Genomic DNA, 17,581 nt, shown 5'->3' with positions numbered 1-17,581 from the left:
TATAATAACAGTTTTTCTTGTATTCTTTTTGGTTTTCATATTCATTTTGATTCAAAAACTTTAGTCAAAGAGTGAGATAGTAGACAAGGACCATTTGTTGCCAACATCCCTATATATATCTAGCATGTATTCAAAAACTTCAATGGGAAATTTCTAGTATAGATACTATATACAAATATAATTTCTTTATGGCTACATCACAAAATCCTGGCTGTTGGGATTTATATTGGAACATCAACAATTTTAATTTGGTCCCTCACTGGGTTTATCTTGGGTAATGATGTAAGATTATATATCACCAGGATGTAATATTTTATCAGCAATGAGGTGATTTTAAGTGTATTTATATTTTATGATGTAACAATAAAGAGATTATATTTTTATATATTGTTAACACGTACGGTTGATTTACTAAAACTGGAGAGTGCAAAATCTGGTGTATCTGTGCATGGTAGCCAATCAGCTTCTAACTTCAGCATCAGATTTTGCACTCTCCAGCTTTAGTAATGCAAAACTAGTTCCCATTGGATTTTTTGAATACTTTAAGTAACTCTATGCTCTGCCCAGAGGAGGCAAGCAAACACATGGTTTCCACAGCAGGCATCATACAAATTTTTAGGTTTCAGGGTGGCAGAGTACAAGGATGATTTAACAGAGCTTGCAGCCACATGGTTCATCGTCATTAACTTTCCACCATACACCAAGTAACCGAAAAGTTTGTGAATTATCACTTGCGGTTGGGCAATTTAAACCATACATTTTGTGGACAAATGTTACTGTAAAAACTGTGCAAAATAATAAAGTTTTTACCTATTATAGAGAAAGGGTAACCGCTCAAAGAGAACCAGATAATCAAGTTCCTATGGTCCGAACCTAGGGTGCAGGCAATGCAATCAGGATGCAGGTTTGAATGAAAGAAAGGGCTGGGACAGCCGCACTCCAAAAAAACTTCTCCTTTTAATAAAAATGGATCACAAAATACATGCCACGGCCAAAGACAGAACAAAAAAGCTGACGCGTTTCACACTGCATCTCAGTGCTTATTCATAGCACATGAATAATGAATAAGCACTGAGATACAGTGCGAAACGCGTCAGATTTTTTGTTCTGTCTTTGGCCGTGGCATGTATTTTGTGATCCATTTTTATTAAAAGGAGAAGTTTTTTTGGAGTGCGGCTGTCCCAGCCCTTTCTTTCATTCAAACCTTTTTACCTATTATAGCGTGGAAACTAAATGAAAAAAGCTATACCAACATGTTAAAAAATAAGTGTGCACTTAATATTCTTAGACAATGCATGTATTGGTTTGGCTATCTTTGAATATCCCACTTGTTTGTGTTTCTTTATCCCTTTGAACATATCACTTATTGCTAAAATCTTCAAAAAATAAGATCAAAGCCTGCAAATACTAAGACATCACAAACATTTGGGTAATGAAGGATTCACATAATATCCATCAATTGCGGAAGGACGGAGAAGACATAATACAAGTTTCTTCATTATGAGAAGATGTTATGATGCTTGTGGTGAATTGTGCAATGACGGCTTTCTAAAACCATAACTCCGTAATAAATACTGCTTACCCTTTGTGTTTCAGTGTACAATGTTCATTGCTTACTATGCAAGTGCAGCAGTGTTTCTATGGCTATATCACAGGTTCTTGTTTTCTATGTCGGGAGACTCTGGGCTTGAGTCCAAGTCACTGATGGCCTCCTTATTTACAAATGTTGCACCCAGTGACAGGCTTTGTCTTGGCTTTACTGGAGCTAACTCAGATAAATTAATATTGTCACTCTTCACTAAAGTTGTCTTGTCCATGTTCTCCTCACTGTGCTTAGCCACCACAGCATTAAAGAAATCGAATTTTGGTGGCAATCTTCCCGTTTCAAACAGATACTTTGCAAAGTAAGAGATAGATAAGTTTGCTAGAAATGAAACCAGCATGGAAAGAGTTTTGAAAGGGAATCTTTGCATAACGATGTTATTCTTGTCCAGGTAGCAGTCTCCATAACAGATAAGTGCCTGCAGGTGGAGATATGGCTCTCCACCACTTATTCTGAGGAATAGACCAAACACATATCCTACAACAGACCCATAAGTGTTGGTTCCTTTGATAAACAGAACACAAAGAAGTTGTGGGAAGATGACAATATAGACCAGGTCAGAACTCAGGTACCAAAGTCCATAAACTGACTTTGCCAGTAATGCCATAGCTGTGGCAGCAGCTCCAAATATAAACACAGTAATCCGCATCACCCAGACAATTTCATTCTCTGATGCCTTTTAAAATAAAAAAGAAATACAGTAATGGTAGTTTTAAGATATTACATTTTAAAAACACTTCATAATCTTGGACATGTCTAAATGACAATGAACTGTAAATCACAGAATTCTGTTTAATAAACAATCGTACTGTATATCAAGATGGCCATGATGCTAATGTGATCTGATCTGATCAACAACATCTATTGTAAACTTAGAACTATAAAAAGTAAAATCATAACTACATGAAAATGCGTTCCTTTAACTATAGGGGTTCTAAATCAACATCCTGTTTCAGTTACTACTGATATAGTTATGTTTTTGTTAACTGACAACTACAATTGGCCTGTTGTCCCTATTTTTACTTCACTTCACAGCAACTAATATAGAATGGGACAGTGTGAAGTATAAAACATACAATCAAGTGTATAGATAGGGGTGGTTAGAATATAAAATGGACATAGTGAGGCAGTGTGAAATGGAGAATGTATAGCATGCGGTACAGAGTGAGACTGAATGAGATAACATGGAATATAGCATGTACAACAAGGGGTATAGAAAAAAGATGGTATGAAAAAGGGAACATACAGCACGGAATATGAAATGAGGGTGTCTGGAATAGCGAAATGCATGGCGTGGTGTATGGAGTGAGACACTGCGGACCAGGGAAAGTGCAGCATGGTCATAGGGAATGAGGCAGTGTGGTACAGGGGACATACATAATGGCATGCATAATGAACTGGTTGATTAGTTAATGTACAGTATGACATATACATTGATCCAGTGTAAAATAGAGATCATACTGCATGGCATATGGAGTAGACATGAGCAATTTGTTTTGTTATGAATTTAAATTCGGATGTATCTGAATGCCTGAATCACAATAATAATGAATTTCAATGCATCTGGAATTTTACCGAATACAACAAATTCATTTGTACTCATTTGTTTTATTCGGATGACATCATGCAATCATTTGGGCCTTTTGTCAATGTTTGAAGCATTCAAAATAAGGTAACGACATAACGAATTATCCAAAGTAATTTGAATCCACTAGTTTTTACTCTATTGAGCGTAGCGTTAATATTCTAATAAGATTCTTTTTGTATTGGGAGACCAATCGTTTAGTTTGTATGTGCGCATCAAACAAAGTCAATTGAGAAATAGGAAATTATTTTAACTCAATAACATAATGAATGAATATTTATGTTTCGGATGAGAGCGTCGTGGTAGTCTTTGACTCTTGGATAATCAGCTCATTCTTTTTGCATTTACAATTTTCCTAAGAGCCCATTCACACAGGGGCAACACGACTTCTAGCACGACTTTGGGAGGCAACTTGGACACGACTTGAATATGAATCATCAGGCAACTTACAAGGCAACTTCAAGTCGCCTCCAGGACAGTACAAGGCAACTTTAAGTCGCCTCCAGGACAGGAGGCTTTACAGTGGCCAATCAAACAACAATCAGCTCTGTGGGAGGGAGGGGGAGGGAGGGGTTTGCCTGAGAAATGTATGTTATCTTCCTGTATTGTTGCTTCAGTTAAGACAGTGATCCGACTTCTGAGTCGACTTCCATTGAAATCAATGGGTACAAGTTGCCTACAAGTAGCCTAGAAGTCAGATTGAAGTAGTACAGGAACCTTTTCTGAAGTCGGAGCGACTTCAGTAGTGTACATTAAGACGGCTCCCATTCACTTCCATTCATTTTCTCGACCGCGCGACTTGGGGCAACTTGGGGCGACTTGAAGTCGGATCCCAGGTCTCCCCAGTGTGAACCAGCTCTTATTATTAAAAATTCACTACATATGAACTGGACATATGTTGCAATAAATATAGTAAGGTATACAAGTGAAATAAGTGATTCCTACTTTTTGTGTTTGGGTTGGATGGAGGTAGATCAGAATCTCCAAATCATAACATAACAAATTAATCCAAAACAAGTTTTGTTCCATTTGTTACTTTTGGATATATTTGACTACAGTCAATATCGTCCTATCAGCTCATTCCATTTCTCTTTTGTGGGTTGGACTAGCAGGGATGACTCACATTGCACAAGTATTCTCGCAAAATAACAAATTTAACACAATAAAACTAATATAGCCAATCTTCTGAAATAATTTTTGAAAATATGAATCAATTCAGAACAACGAATATACAAAAGAATCCGAATACACAAAACTAATTCCGAAAAGGAATCATTCTAACGTAACGATCATGACTAAACAAAATAATTTACTTAACGAATAAAGCCAAAACAAAACAAATGTTTACGTCGTGGAATAAGACGCATAATGCAGAATAGTGAATATTTAGTGTGGTATATAGAATGAGCTGGTGCGGAATAGGAAAATTACAGCATGTCATATAGAATGAGCTGATGCAGAAGAGTGAATGTAAAGCATGGCATAGAGAGTACACTAGCAGAGATATTTTCCTACCTTAATAAAAATAACTTGTAGCTGCTGCTCAGGCATCTGACTATAAAATGATCCCAACACCATTCAGACTTCCATCAGTGTGGACTTGCTATTGATCGCAGTTATAGTTAGGCTGATCGCTGCTGCCAGCAAAGGAATTCCACTCCTCACACCCCCTGCACCACTCCTCACACCCTCTGCACCACTCCTCACACCCCCCTTACACCCTCTGCAGTGCTCTGCATTACATGATCAGATCAGCTAGAGCTACATACGAAGTGAGTAGCAGAATGCTTCCTCTGCTGGCTGCTTTTTTACAGTTAATCAATCAATAAATTGTAGGTGCGCACTGACAGGGGTCTGAATGAGGCGCAGATGTGCCCACCACTCCCCATCCCTGGGGCTCAAGCCAGGCTTCAAAGCTGCCATATGCGTGAAATGCATGACATGAGAAGGGCACAGTTTCCCATGCAGATCAATGGCTAAATAACATGAAAAGCATGAGCAGGGTGACGACACACACACTCAATGAAGATAACCGAAGGCTGATAAAAATATACCCTCACTAACCTTTCCCTTACTATAAAGCTACCTGTTTAACAGATGAGATTAAATGAAAAACACTTACATTTTGCCTGAATGAAAGTTGGTAAATATTCCTGGCAAACATTGAACTGGCTGATAGGATGGAAGAATCGGCTGATGACATTACTGCAGCAGATACTGCACCAAGTCCAAAGAAGGAGATGTAAGGTGGACACAAATATTGAAGTACAATGGGTAGAATCATGTCTGTTTCTTCTCTGGACTCCGGATCAGGTAAGCCATATGAGGTTTGATTCCAGTCTGAAAAATAAATAACTTTAATAGGTCAGGCAAAAGTGCTGTCATCTTATTTCTGTTTTAATTGCTGGATGTAACTAGTGCACCGGGACCCCAGGATTACTAAATCTTAGGCCCAGTACACACGACCAAACATGTCTGCTGAAACTGGTCCGCGGGCCAGTTTCAGCAGACATGTTCGGTCGTGTGTAGGCCCGAGCGGACAGGATTCCAGCAAACATTTGCCCACCGGGCCTTTTCCCAGCGGACAAATATTCCTGGACTTGTTTTAAAACCGTCCGCTGGAATCCTGCCCGCTCGGACATGTTCGGTCGTCTGTACAGACCTACCGTACATGTCCGAGCGCCCGCCATCCCTCGCATGCGTCGAATGACTTTGACGCATGCGTGGAAGCATTTAACTGGCAGGCCCGCCCATGTCGCCGCGTCATCGTCGCGGCGACACCGCGGACACGCCCCGCGTATTGTTTATGCGTGGATTTCTGTACGATGGTTAGTACAGCCATCGTACAGAAATCCCCGGCCAGACATGTACGGTGAAAACGGTCTGGCGGACCGCTTTCATTGTACATATTTGGTCATCTGTACACGGCCTAAGATTTAAAACGAAGTAGACAAATCGTATACATTTGTATATACTACACCAATCTTCTGTTTTTATGAGCTATGCTATCTTAAACATACAGAACAGAACCACAGACTGCACCAGGGAAACAGGCATCTGACACTTAGAATGTGCTTGATGCTGAAAACGTTTCAGCCAGCATAGTTTGGGAAGCCAGCACAAGTAGCTGGAGTGATAAGTACTAAAGTGGAAGTTCCCCTTTAAGTCCCCCACCCTACCACAATTGGCACCTAATTTTTTTTGAGGGGGAGCAGGTATCTAGTTTTGACAAGTACCTGCTCCCACCTCTGCTTGAATCGCCAAGGCATTACTAGCGGAAGTTCGACCCCTCTCTCTTTACCCACCGTTTTCTGGGACATGTAATGCTCCAGCCAACCCCTGGAAGGATGCACCCTGAAGGTGGTTGGAGGGGGGGGTGACATTTTTTTGGGAAGCCTAAGCAGAGTGTTCTTTTCTCTCCAGGGAGGGTTCCACTTCTCCTGGGGATGCCCCAAGACAAAAGATTGTAGTTTTGGCCTTAGCAGGAGCTGGGCTGGGAGCCTAGAGTAGATTGCTAATGGACTTTTAGCTGAAGAGTTCTGACCAGAGGTCATGGTCTAATGAAAGATCTGTTATGTTCCTCACAGAGGATCTACCTGTGGATGCTGAGTGGTAGACTAGACAGCTCCTGGGACATGAGAGTAAGACGGTAAGACTTGATTTGGGACTATGGTGTGTGCTGCTCTTGTAATGATTTTCTACTAGTAAATATGTTCTCCCATTGATTCATTTAGCATTTTTGAGTATCCTGTGAACGTAAAGTCCTCTCCCTTTAAACATTTTCAGCAATAAATATTAAAAGACATCCTCTAGATTGAGCCTGAATTGTCGATATCTGAGGAAATGTGCTTGTGACTGGCAGCCTCTTTACTATTGTGGGAGAACGAGGTATATTCTCAGCAGTCCCAAATATAGCCCAATTTTCAAACTATAGCCCAAAATCAACCATTTTTATCATGTCCAACACCTCTGACTACCAGGACCATGTAGATCCATCTTTGACTAGGAATTCCTGCACCATAAATTCTATAAGCTGTGACTAACTCCTAATAGACGAAGGGCAACACAAATTTGTATACATATCAGGTTCTGCAAATCCTTTTGGCTGCTCTGGCACTGCTACAAATAGGTTAATGGTGTTAGTTACAATTACAGTAGGTATTTCAGTGTCTGAGCAGAGTTCTACTTTAACTAGACTAGGTCAATGGGATACTCTACACTAATTCATAACAGTCTGGGAGAGAGGACAGTATTATTCTGTCAGTACCAGAGTAATTCTGTAACTACTATATGCCCTGGCCCCTGATGAAACTGTTGTAATCAACTGTGGGTATAGAATTGGGTATATGGGATTGTATGATATAATTTTTTATTTATTTATTTTTATGGTTGAACTAGATGGACTTGCGTCTTTTTTCAACCTGACTAACTATGTAACTATGTAATCCAGTTACCTGTGGAGGCTCCAATGGCTCCAATTAGAATGGAAGGAATTGCCATTATCAAACAACCAAAAGCAGCTAAGAAAGAGAGTACTTGAGCATATGTTGCAGACGAAACAGATAAGACCCTCTGAAAATAGGCCTGCCAGGGAATTCCTCCTAGCGTCTGTAAATAGAAAAGAATGAGGGTTTATTGCTATATTCAGGCATGTTTAATGAAAGTTAGACACAGACACTGTCATTTAAATTATAGTAGAGATAATTTACCAGGGTGAACATAATTTCATGGTTTGGCAACTTGTGGCCTCAAGCTAGTGGCCTCAAGTTAGCTCATAAACACCCTCAGTTCTTGTCACCTATTCCTATTTGTAGGAAGACTATTAAATTTTTTTCTTTTATATCATAAACTTTATTATGATCTTCTGTGTCTGGCATTAACTCTTCCCATTGAGCTATCTGGGATGCTGGACACCTCCCTGTCTCATCTTCTGGACAAACCTACCTGATCCATTGGAATACTCTGCCTTGTGTCTTGATTGTTGTTGAACATTGAACCCCTTGTTCCTCCCATGAACTTCCTATAAAAGCCTTGTCTCAGCACTTCCCTATTGCCAGGTTATTGTGCCTTCCCAGCCAGTGCCTAGCTATTTGTCTGCTCTGCTGTCATTTGTACCTGCAACCACCCGTGTTTGACCCTCGGCCTGTTCTTTGACTACTCTTCTGTTTGATCCCAACCTGCAGCCACTCGTGATTGATCCCTTGGCTTGTTTACTGACCACGCTTCTGTTTGTTCCTTATCTGCTACTGGACCCCGGCTTGCTCACCTCCTGGTGGGGTGATCCTGAGGACCGCGACCTGGTGCTAACGCGCAGCAAAATCCATCTCCACCATCAGGAGCTCTGGTGAACACCGGTTAGCACTTAGACTCCGCACCTCAGGTGAGCCTGTGTCATCTGCCAGAAGTGACAGTCTGTATACCTGTCTTCAACTGCTATTGTAATTGGTCTTCGAGCCCGATGCCTGATCGTGACACAGACTTCTGAGAAAATTGGTGAGCCAATCACACAAGCAGGAAATTATGTTTCTGGGGCATGGTCAGTACACACTCTGTGTACAGAAGATCTCCAGGCAGTCATATTGCATTGCATTTATAAAAAAATACAGCGGCTGTAGGTTAAAAAGGAAAGGTAATTTTTAATAACATTCAATTACAATATGACATGTATCGCAATTGTGCACGCTATATTATTTTTCTTTATCCCCACAAAAGTTGAGTTACCCTTTAAAATGTTATTTAAAAGAATTGAAAAAACGTGCTATACAGCATAGTGCTAGTCATAACACAAGGACGATTTGAAGAGATACCACGCTGGAAGACATGTGTTTGTTTCCTAAAATTAGCATGTATTTGTGAATTATGTGAATAGATAGATAGGCATGCATTTAACTCAAAACTCAAGCTGCTTGTCCCTCTGGGGAATAGTGACAGGTTTGTAGGTGAGGTGTAGCATAGTTTTGCAAAATAATAAAAACACAATATGCAATACAATAACTTGTATTGAAATAATTCAGAAACAGTTTACAAATAACCCAGTTCCAACAGCGTGTAGAGAGCAGAGTGCAGCCAAACTGTCAGCGTCTGTAGAGAGGGGAAGAATGCGGCCTTGCCATCTTGTGCCTAACATGTAGGTGTCCAGAGAAGTTGCAAGCCCTATGCTTTCCCTCTTCATTGGGAACCTTTCCCTGTCGCTAGTACTGTCTCTACCTGTCTGTACAATGCCAACTCTCAAATGTGCACCAAAACTGGGAGCAAGGGACTTTAATAGGCTCTGCCTGACCCAAGATGGCAGCCAAGGTCACATGGGGTGACAGCATGGCTACCATAGTCTCATGGGGTGGCAGCATCCAATTTGATGCTTCACCAGTGACCCAGGAAACAATAGAGGAACTGTGCTCCTCTTGACTTGCTCTCCAACTGCAGTAAAAAAGTAGACTGCCCCTGCCTACAAGATAGATGGATTAATGCATGGATATATGGGAATCAATCAGCCATGACACTACAAATTACAGCCACAACATGTGAGGCCATCATTACAAGTTACGACAAAAAAAAAAACAGGGATTATAACTATACTAACACTTAGTTAAAACCCAATTTTTTTTGAAAGTGCACAATGCCTTTAACAGTGTCACCCAGTCTCACAGTTACAGAAGTGAGTGGAGAAAGGTTAAAAGATAAGATGTATTGTTTACCAGAAGCATGAAACTGTCAATCCAAGACCAGATATCTCCATTCTTAATGCTGCCCATCCAAGGCTCCTTGTAGACTTCTTCCACAGCTGTCACTGTGATGTCTGTAACTGAGGGATGCATCATTGCAAAAGGTACACTGATCCACTGCAATATAAAGAGCCATATTATTTGATATTGCACAGATCTTAAAACATTATTAGCATATATTAAAAGTACATGAATGTCATATTCTATGGTAAATATGGGCTGTATTTTATGACCCTTGGACAACTACTATATATTGTTTCAAAGAAAATACTGAACCCAAATATACAGTAAACAGATGTCCTATATAAAGCCAAGCATATGCAGCACGATCTCTCCCCCTATCCTAGCAATGGCTGAGCTCAACATTGCTATTTGCTAGGATAGGTGAAGAGAGCGATCTGCACGTGCGTGGTTTTTGAATCAGGAAACGCATTCATTCCTGGGGGAATGTACCCAACATCTGCCATGTCCTGAATATAAGTCGAAAATCGAAAAGTCGTAAATATTGGGAGTATTTCAGCCAGGCTTTCTGAGTGACAGAAAGGACCTACAGGTGCATTCAACAATATTTCTTACAATTGGCACAGTGCATTTTAAACCACTAGGGCTCCTTGTCTGCATGGGCCAATATATTTAAAGGATGACCCTATGCCGGCCATACACTGTTCGAATTTCGAAATAATTTTTGTACGAAAATCGCAACTAAGAATTTTCGTACGAATTTCGCACCATTAGTGGGCTGCAGCAACAGCCGATTTTCGTGCGGTAATTAAATTTGAGGAATCGGACATGTTCGAATTTTTTTGAAAAACTAACGATTTTCTAATCAGAGATGGGAGAATAATGCGAGAAATGTAATAGAAAAAAAATGTGCATGTGCAAGAAAAGAAAATTCATGGAGAGAAAAGAAGATTCCCGGCCACGAAAATTGGTGAAATTGAAGGTTTGGTCGGCCGAATTTTGAAAATCAATGGTGGCGTCATCGGATCACAAAAAAAACCGAGCGTTCTGATTTTGAAAAGGAAATTTGTTCGAAATTCGACCGTGTATGGCCTGCTTTAGTCTTTAACTACGCTGAGCATACCTCCCAACTTTCTGAGATGGGAATGAGGGACACCTATTAGCAAAAGTATGTAGGCATAGGACACACCCCCTGCCACACCCCTCAAAGGAGAATTGTACAAAGAAAATGTGTGTTTAAACCCACGATTACTTTTTTTACCACTACTATTCCTTTACATTTGCTTTTGGAATTTACAAATGCAGCAATTTAGAAAATGGATGAAAGATTTAGCACTGGAAAACACTTTTTGATAGATAAGTAGTGCTTTTTTATACAAAACATATATATATACAGAACACATTGAGGGACATATGAGGAGGAAAGGGGGACAGAGGGATTTTGTTGAGGGACAGTCCCTTGAAATCAGGGACAGTTGGGAGCTATGAACTGAGGTCTTGGTATGTGGAAAATAAAGTGTGTTTGACCACACTATTGTTGTTTTGGAAATAAGGAATATCACTGTTCTAGGTGCTACAGTACCATATAGATAGGAACAACATACATTATAAAACATACATTTGCAGTGAAGGTATATCTATTATGCTTAGGAAGGGAGGGAAAGGTAAAAGTATTGCAGCAATAAAATCACTAAACACACAGGAAAAATGAATATTGCATTTTGCTAGGAAAAGCCCATGCCTGTCATTCTGAACTTGATAAGGTCAAGAGCTCAGACTGGGTTTTTGAAGCAGCATAATAGAGGCAGAAACAAATATAAGTGACAGTGACATAAATATTAAAAAATAAAAAAAAATACTGGAAAAAAGCCTGATGCAAATGTCAAGGATGGCAGAAAATTAAGTGTGTGAAAGCAATTAAAATACATTTGTTCATGTAATACTGTATACCTAATATAATAAAAATTTAGCAAAAAGACAAATATAAGAAATATTAATTTGAGGAACATGCAATGTGTAAAGCTAATGATATTAATCTTGTGTTTGTTGAGTTATCAGTCCAGCTCTGGATGTTATTTGCATATTTTGTTTCCCTTATATGTGAATTTTTAAATATGCCTGTGCAAGGGTATAACCAACAGCTGGAGCACTGTAATGTCTCCAGCTGTAAGATCAGGGTTTTTCTCTAATTATTCCTAGGTGGAACCCATTAAATAGGTCTACATAATTAGAAAAAAGAAAACAGTCGAAGAATATGTACCAGCTGACCACCTTCCTCTGCTCTTGGCTCACGTCAGACGGGCTTTTTTTCTCGGAAAGTCCGGCCGTGTGTAGCCTCCATCAGACTTTTTTGGTCGGAAGTCCGACAGGCCGTAGATAGAGAACCTGTTCTCTATCTTTCCGTCTGACTTCCGACAGACTCACGGTGGAATTTTGCATGGTCAAATGTCTGACCGTATGTACGAGGCATTACCCATACCTGTCCTGTTTTTCCTTCTCTGTATCTTCGCCCTGTCTCTTTCCTGAGCATCTAGTTATCTTCTCACAGGGATTTGCTTATTAAAGGAAGACTACGCGTTCATTTAACAATGCTATACAACTTACATAAAACAAGTGTGTAAGTGTAACATTTATAGGGTTTAAATTACTTCTCACAGAAATTACAATACTCATCCTGACTTTCATCCACTCGTCTCCTCAGAAGGACACTACTGTTTTTGCTCAGGCACTATTTAGTGTAATCATTTACCTGGACTGAGGTACTGTTTCAGATATAACACAGTTGTGTAAATTCTGATACCTATGCAGTTCTTGGATGTGTTCACAAATCTCTGATATTGATCATACCCCTACTGTAGCCTCTCGTCTTGTAACCTGCTCCAATTATGCAGTCTGGTCATGGGGGGGGGGGGGGGGGGGGACTGATAAAATACCTCCTAGTGTCTGTAGCAGACTGGTGACATGATCTCTGCCTAGGGAAAGTCACTTGACTGAAGCTCGAGGAGTGCATTTGAATCATAGAAGGTAGAACTTTTTTTTTTTGCATTCCAGTCTATAGACCATTACATTGAAAAATGTCTCTTCCTCACTAGCATGGTAAAACTACTGTACACTGTACTGTACTACTCAAATATTTGATTCTCTTGGTCATATAATTGTATCACTGCTATTCTTTGCCCTTAGGTTTACTGTATAGAGCCTTTATTCTTTGGTCAGATGATTTTGAAGGATTAATGTGATTTCACTTCAATTATATTGGAAGCAAATTTTCTGACTTCACATCCTTTCAGTTTTTTCAAATTATTTTATTGTTTTTTTTTTTTTTATTATTATTATTATTATTTACCTTTTGGCTATCATAACCACCCTAATATTGCCTGATTCATTTATAAACTGTACAATATGAACACATAGTACAAAACAAACAAAACAGTATTTCTGACAGCATAATAATTGTCATAGCAGCCTATATAACTGCCCTGGGGACCTGTTTCAGGTAGGGCCAGTTAGTGAGCAGGGCAGGGGTAGTATGTGACATCTGGCTGTGGGTGAAGGTATGCTGCTCTGTGTGTGGAAGTGTGAGATTGGTGGAGAGCTGGCCATAGGGCTATGGTGATCAGATTAGAAGGCTGCATCCTTGATTACCTGGACCCATACATGCAGGATCTACAGTGCATCCAGAAAGTATTTACTTTTTCCACATTTTGTTTATTAACAGTCTTTTTCCAAAATGGATTAAATTCATTATTTTCTTCAAAATTCTACAAACAATTCCCCACAATGACAAAGTGAAAGAAGTTTGTTTGAAATCTTTGCAAATGTATTAATAATAAAACAACAACAAAAAAATCACTTGCACATAATAAGTATTCACAGCCTTTGCCATGCCACTCAAAATTGAAAACAGGTGCGTCCTGTTTCCACTGATCATCCTTGAGATGTTTCTACAACTTTATTGGAGTCCATCTATGATAAATTCAGTTGATTGGACATGATTTGGAAAGGCACACACCTGTCTATATAAGGTCCCACAGTTAACAGTGCATGTCAGAGCCACCAGCGGATCCAGGGGGGCAACAGGGAAATTGCCCCCCCCCCCCGAGACAATCATGTCACATTGGCTTTTAAAAAAAAACTTTTTTTTTTAATCATTTTTCTTTAAAACTGCTTTGCGGTGCCTGCAGCTGCCGCTGCCGAGTCTCTCACTCTCTCTCATCACCAGGGCCGGACTGGCCCGGCCCGGTAGGCTGCCTGTCCTGAGGCTGCTTTGAGCTGTAGCTGACTGTAGCGCTCCCCCTCTCTCCTGCGTGTATGACACCGGGCATCTCTCGCTGTGTGTGAGAGCTGGGTCTGTGTTCGGCTGTGCTGCCTGTGCTAGACCTGCTTGTGTGATAGTAGATATAGTGTGATCGAGGCAATGCCATGGTGAGTGCCATGCACAGTGGGGCTGCATTAATATACAAAGTGGGGCTGCATTCATATACAAAGTGGGGCTGCATTCATATACAAAAGTGGGACTGAATTTATATACAAAAGTGGGACTGCATTTGTATACAAAAGTGGGGCTGCATTTATATACAAAAGTGGGACCGCATTAATATACAAAAGTGGGGATGCGTTCATATATACAGTGGGGCTGCATTCATATGTACAGTGAGGCTTCAATGATGGGCACTGATGAGGCTGCATTGATCTCTTGTACCATGTCTTCAGTCTCTGACCATCTCTTGTACCATGTCTGCAGTCTCTGACCATCCCTTGTACCATGTCTGCAGTCTCTGACCATCTCTTGTACCATGTCTGCAGTCTCTGACCATCTCTTGTACCATGTCTGCAGTCTCTGACCATCCCTTGTACCATGTCTGCAGTCTCTGACCATCTCTTGTACCATGTCTGCAGTCTCTGACCATCTCGTGCACCATGTTTGCAGTCCCTGACCATCTCTTGTACCATGTCTACAGTCTCTGACCATCTCTTGTACCACGTCTGCAGTCTCTGACCATCTCCTGTATCATGTCTGCATTCTCTGACCATCTCTTGTACCAAGTCTGCAGTCTCTGACCATCTCTTGTACCACGTCTGCAGTCTCTGACCATCTCTTGTACCATGTCTGCAGTCCCTGACAATCATCTACAAACTATAGGATAGATTTATGGCATTTATATTTAAATATTTTTTACTAGTAATGGTGGCGATCATTGATTTTTTAGCGGTGCTGCAACATTGTAGCGGACACACCGGACACCTAATTGAGTTCTGTAAGCAACACCTTATTTTCTGGCAGTGCCCCTCCCGAGACTAGACTCTGGATCCACCCTTGGTCAGAGCTCAAACAAAGCCATCAAGTCCAAGGAATTGCGTGTAGACCTCAGAGACTGAATTGTATTGAGGCACAGATCTAGGGAAGGATACAGAAAATTTTCCAGAAGGTCCCAATGAGCACAGTGGCCTCCATCATCCTTAAAAGGAAAACATTTGAAACCACCAGGACTGTTCCTAGAGAAGGCCGTCCGGCCAAACTGAGCAATTGGGGAGAAGAGCATTTAGTCAGGGAGGCTACCAATAACCCAATGATTACTCTTACAGAGCTCCAGCATTTCTCTGTGGAGAGAGAAGAACCTTCCAGAAGAACAACCATCTATGCAGCACTCCAACCAATCAGGCCTGTATGTTAGAGTGGCTAGGCAGAAGCCACTACTAGTAAAAAGCACATAACAGCCCGACTGGAGTTTGCCAAAAGGCACCTGAAGGACTCCCAGACCATGAAAAACAAAATTCTCTAGTGAAACAAAGATTGAAATCTTTGGTCCGAATGGCAAGCGTCATGTCTGGAGTAAACCAGGCACCGCTCATCACCTGACCAATACCATCCCTACAGAGAAGCCTGGTGGTGGCAGCATCATGCTGTGGGGATGTTTTTTTTTAGCAGAAGGAACTGGGAGAGTAGTTAGGATCAAGGGAAAGATGAATGCAGCAATGTACAGAGACATTCCTAATGAAAACCTGCTACGGAGCGCCCTGGACCTCGACTGGGGCGAAGGTTCATCGTCCATCAGGACAACGACCCTAAGCACACAGCCAAGATAATAAACGATTGTCTAATTTCCCTGAGTGGCCAAGCCTTATGCCGCGTACACACCATCACTTTATGTGATGAAAAAAAAACAAATTTTTAAAAACGTCAATTTAAATGACCGTGTGTGGGGGAAAACGTTGTTTTCTGTCTTGTGAAAAATGACAAAAAAAATTGAAGCATGCTTCAATTTTTTGTGTCGTTTTTCAAAATGTTGTTTTTTGTTTCACAAAAATTGACCGTGTGTAGCAAAAAACGACATTTAAAACGCGCATGCCCAGAAGCTAGTTATGAAGCAAGCTTCATTGGAAAAAAGTGGTGAACGTAACCTCGCTTTGCTAGAGCATTGTGAAAAAACGATGGTGTGTAGGCAACGTAGGCAACAGCGTTTTTGAAAATTGAAGTTTCAAAAACGTTGTTTTTTACTTCACAGAAAATGACATTTTTTTCCATCACATAAAGTGATGGTGTGTACGCGGCATTAGCCACGACTTGAACCCGATTAAACATCTCTGGAGAGATCTGAAAATGGCTGTGCACCGATGCTCCCCATCCAACTGATGGAGCTTCAGAGATCCTGCAAAGAAGAATGGCAGAAACTGCCCAAAAATAGGTGTACCAGGCTTGTAGCATCATACTTAAAAAGACTTGAGACTGTAATTGGTGCCAAAGGTGCTTCAAAGTATTGAGGAAAGGCTGTGAAAACTTATGTACATGTGATTTTGCAAACACACTTTTTTTACATTGTCATTGGGGTATTGTTTGTAGAATTGTTAAGAAAATAATTTTGGAATAGGGCTGTAACATAACAAAATGTGGAAAAAATGAAGCACTGCGAATACTTTCTGGATGAACTGTAGGTGATATACTATATACTGACTGGTTTGTACCCTTGCTTCCCCCATAACCAGCTGCAGAATATTATGTGCCCAGAAGGCACATGATGAGATTGGTACTTGAGCCAGCATGAAAGTGTTGAAAATCTTTGTGGAGGTAATTAGCACTTCTGATGCTGTATACAAAAAACTGTACAAAGAAAGACCATTGCAAATGATGCTCAGAATTGTCACATCACTCGTAATGAGCCCCTCTTACCATGATATTATTTTTCCCATTACATTTCTTGTCCAACAAACCTATACTCTGTAATCCCTCTCAGCAGCACCCACACTTTAGTGTACTGAGCAACCAGTCATTGACTGAAGCACTCTTTTAATAAAGATCAGCGATATGTATTGTTTTCCATGGAACAGTAAGTAAAACTATAGGGTGGTAGGTGGGTGGTGAGATGGGTGGTGAAATGAGTGGCATACCATCAAAATGTTGCAATGTGGTCAAGCACTTCAGACTGCAGACACAGTCTGCATACAGTGTTTGTATTGGATTCCTTTTACAATGCAGAAACACACAGGTATGTGAATTGATTCAACACAGGATATGTGTGTCTAGTATAGAATTAAATTGTGATGGATTTTTCCAGATATCCTTGCTACAGCTTGCTGAATACAGTAGAGTTGCTGGGCAGCCATGGTGTTTTTGAACCAATATAAACACAATTTTTTTTGCAAATGTTCTTTAGAAATTGCTTAGTTATATAAAGTTATAAAATATTAAAATACACTCATCACTAATTTTCT

General features: G+C 40.4%; 1 protein-coding gene across 2 annotated transcripts in view; it reads right to left on the bottom strand.

Moving 5' to 3' along the window:
• Positions 1-480: 480 nt before the first annotated feature.
• The window catches only part of SLC5A7 (solute carrier family 5 member 7), a 52,817-nt gene continuing 35,716 nt past the window's right edge, over positions 481-17,581 (bottom strand). For both annotated transcript variants that reach the window (XM_040336460.1, XM_040336459.1), the window contains exons 6-10: positions 9,884-10,027; positions 7,643-7,796; positions 5,311-5,528; positions 1,213-2,279; positions 481-810 (exon numbers count right to left, since the gene is read on the bottom strand). In XM_040336460.1, coding sequence (XP_040192394.1) covers positions 1,650-2,279; positions 5,311-5,528; positions 7,643-7,796; positions 9,884-10,027 — 1,146 coding nt within the window. In that variant the 3' untranslated portion in view covers positions 481-810; positions 1,213-1,649. The remainder of the gene's footprint in view (positions 811-1,212; positions 2,280-5,310; positions 5,529-7,642; positions 7,797-9,883; positions 10,028-17,581) is intronic.

The sequence above is a fragment of the Rana temporaria genome, chromosome 2, assembly GCF_905171775.1.
Source record: "Rana temporaria chromosome 2, aRanTem1.1, whole genome shotgun sequence".
NCBI lineage: Eukaryota > Metazoa > Chordata > Amphibia > Anura > Ranidae > Rana > Rana temporaria.
This window is presented reverse-complemented; position numbering and strand designations above follow the sequence as displayed.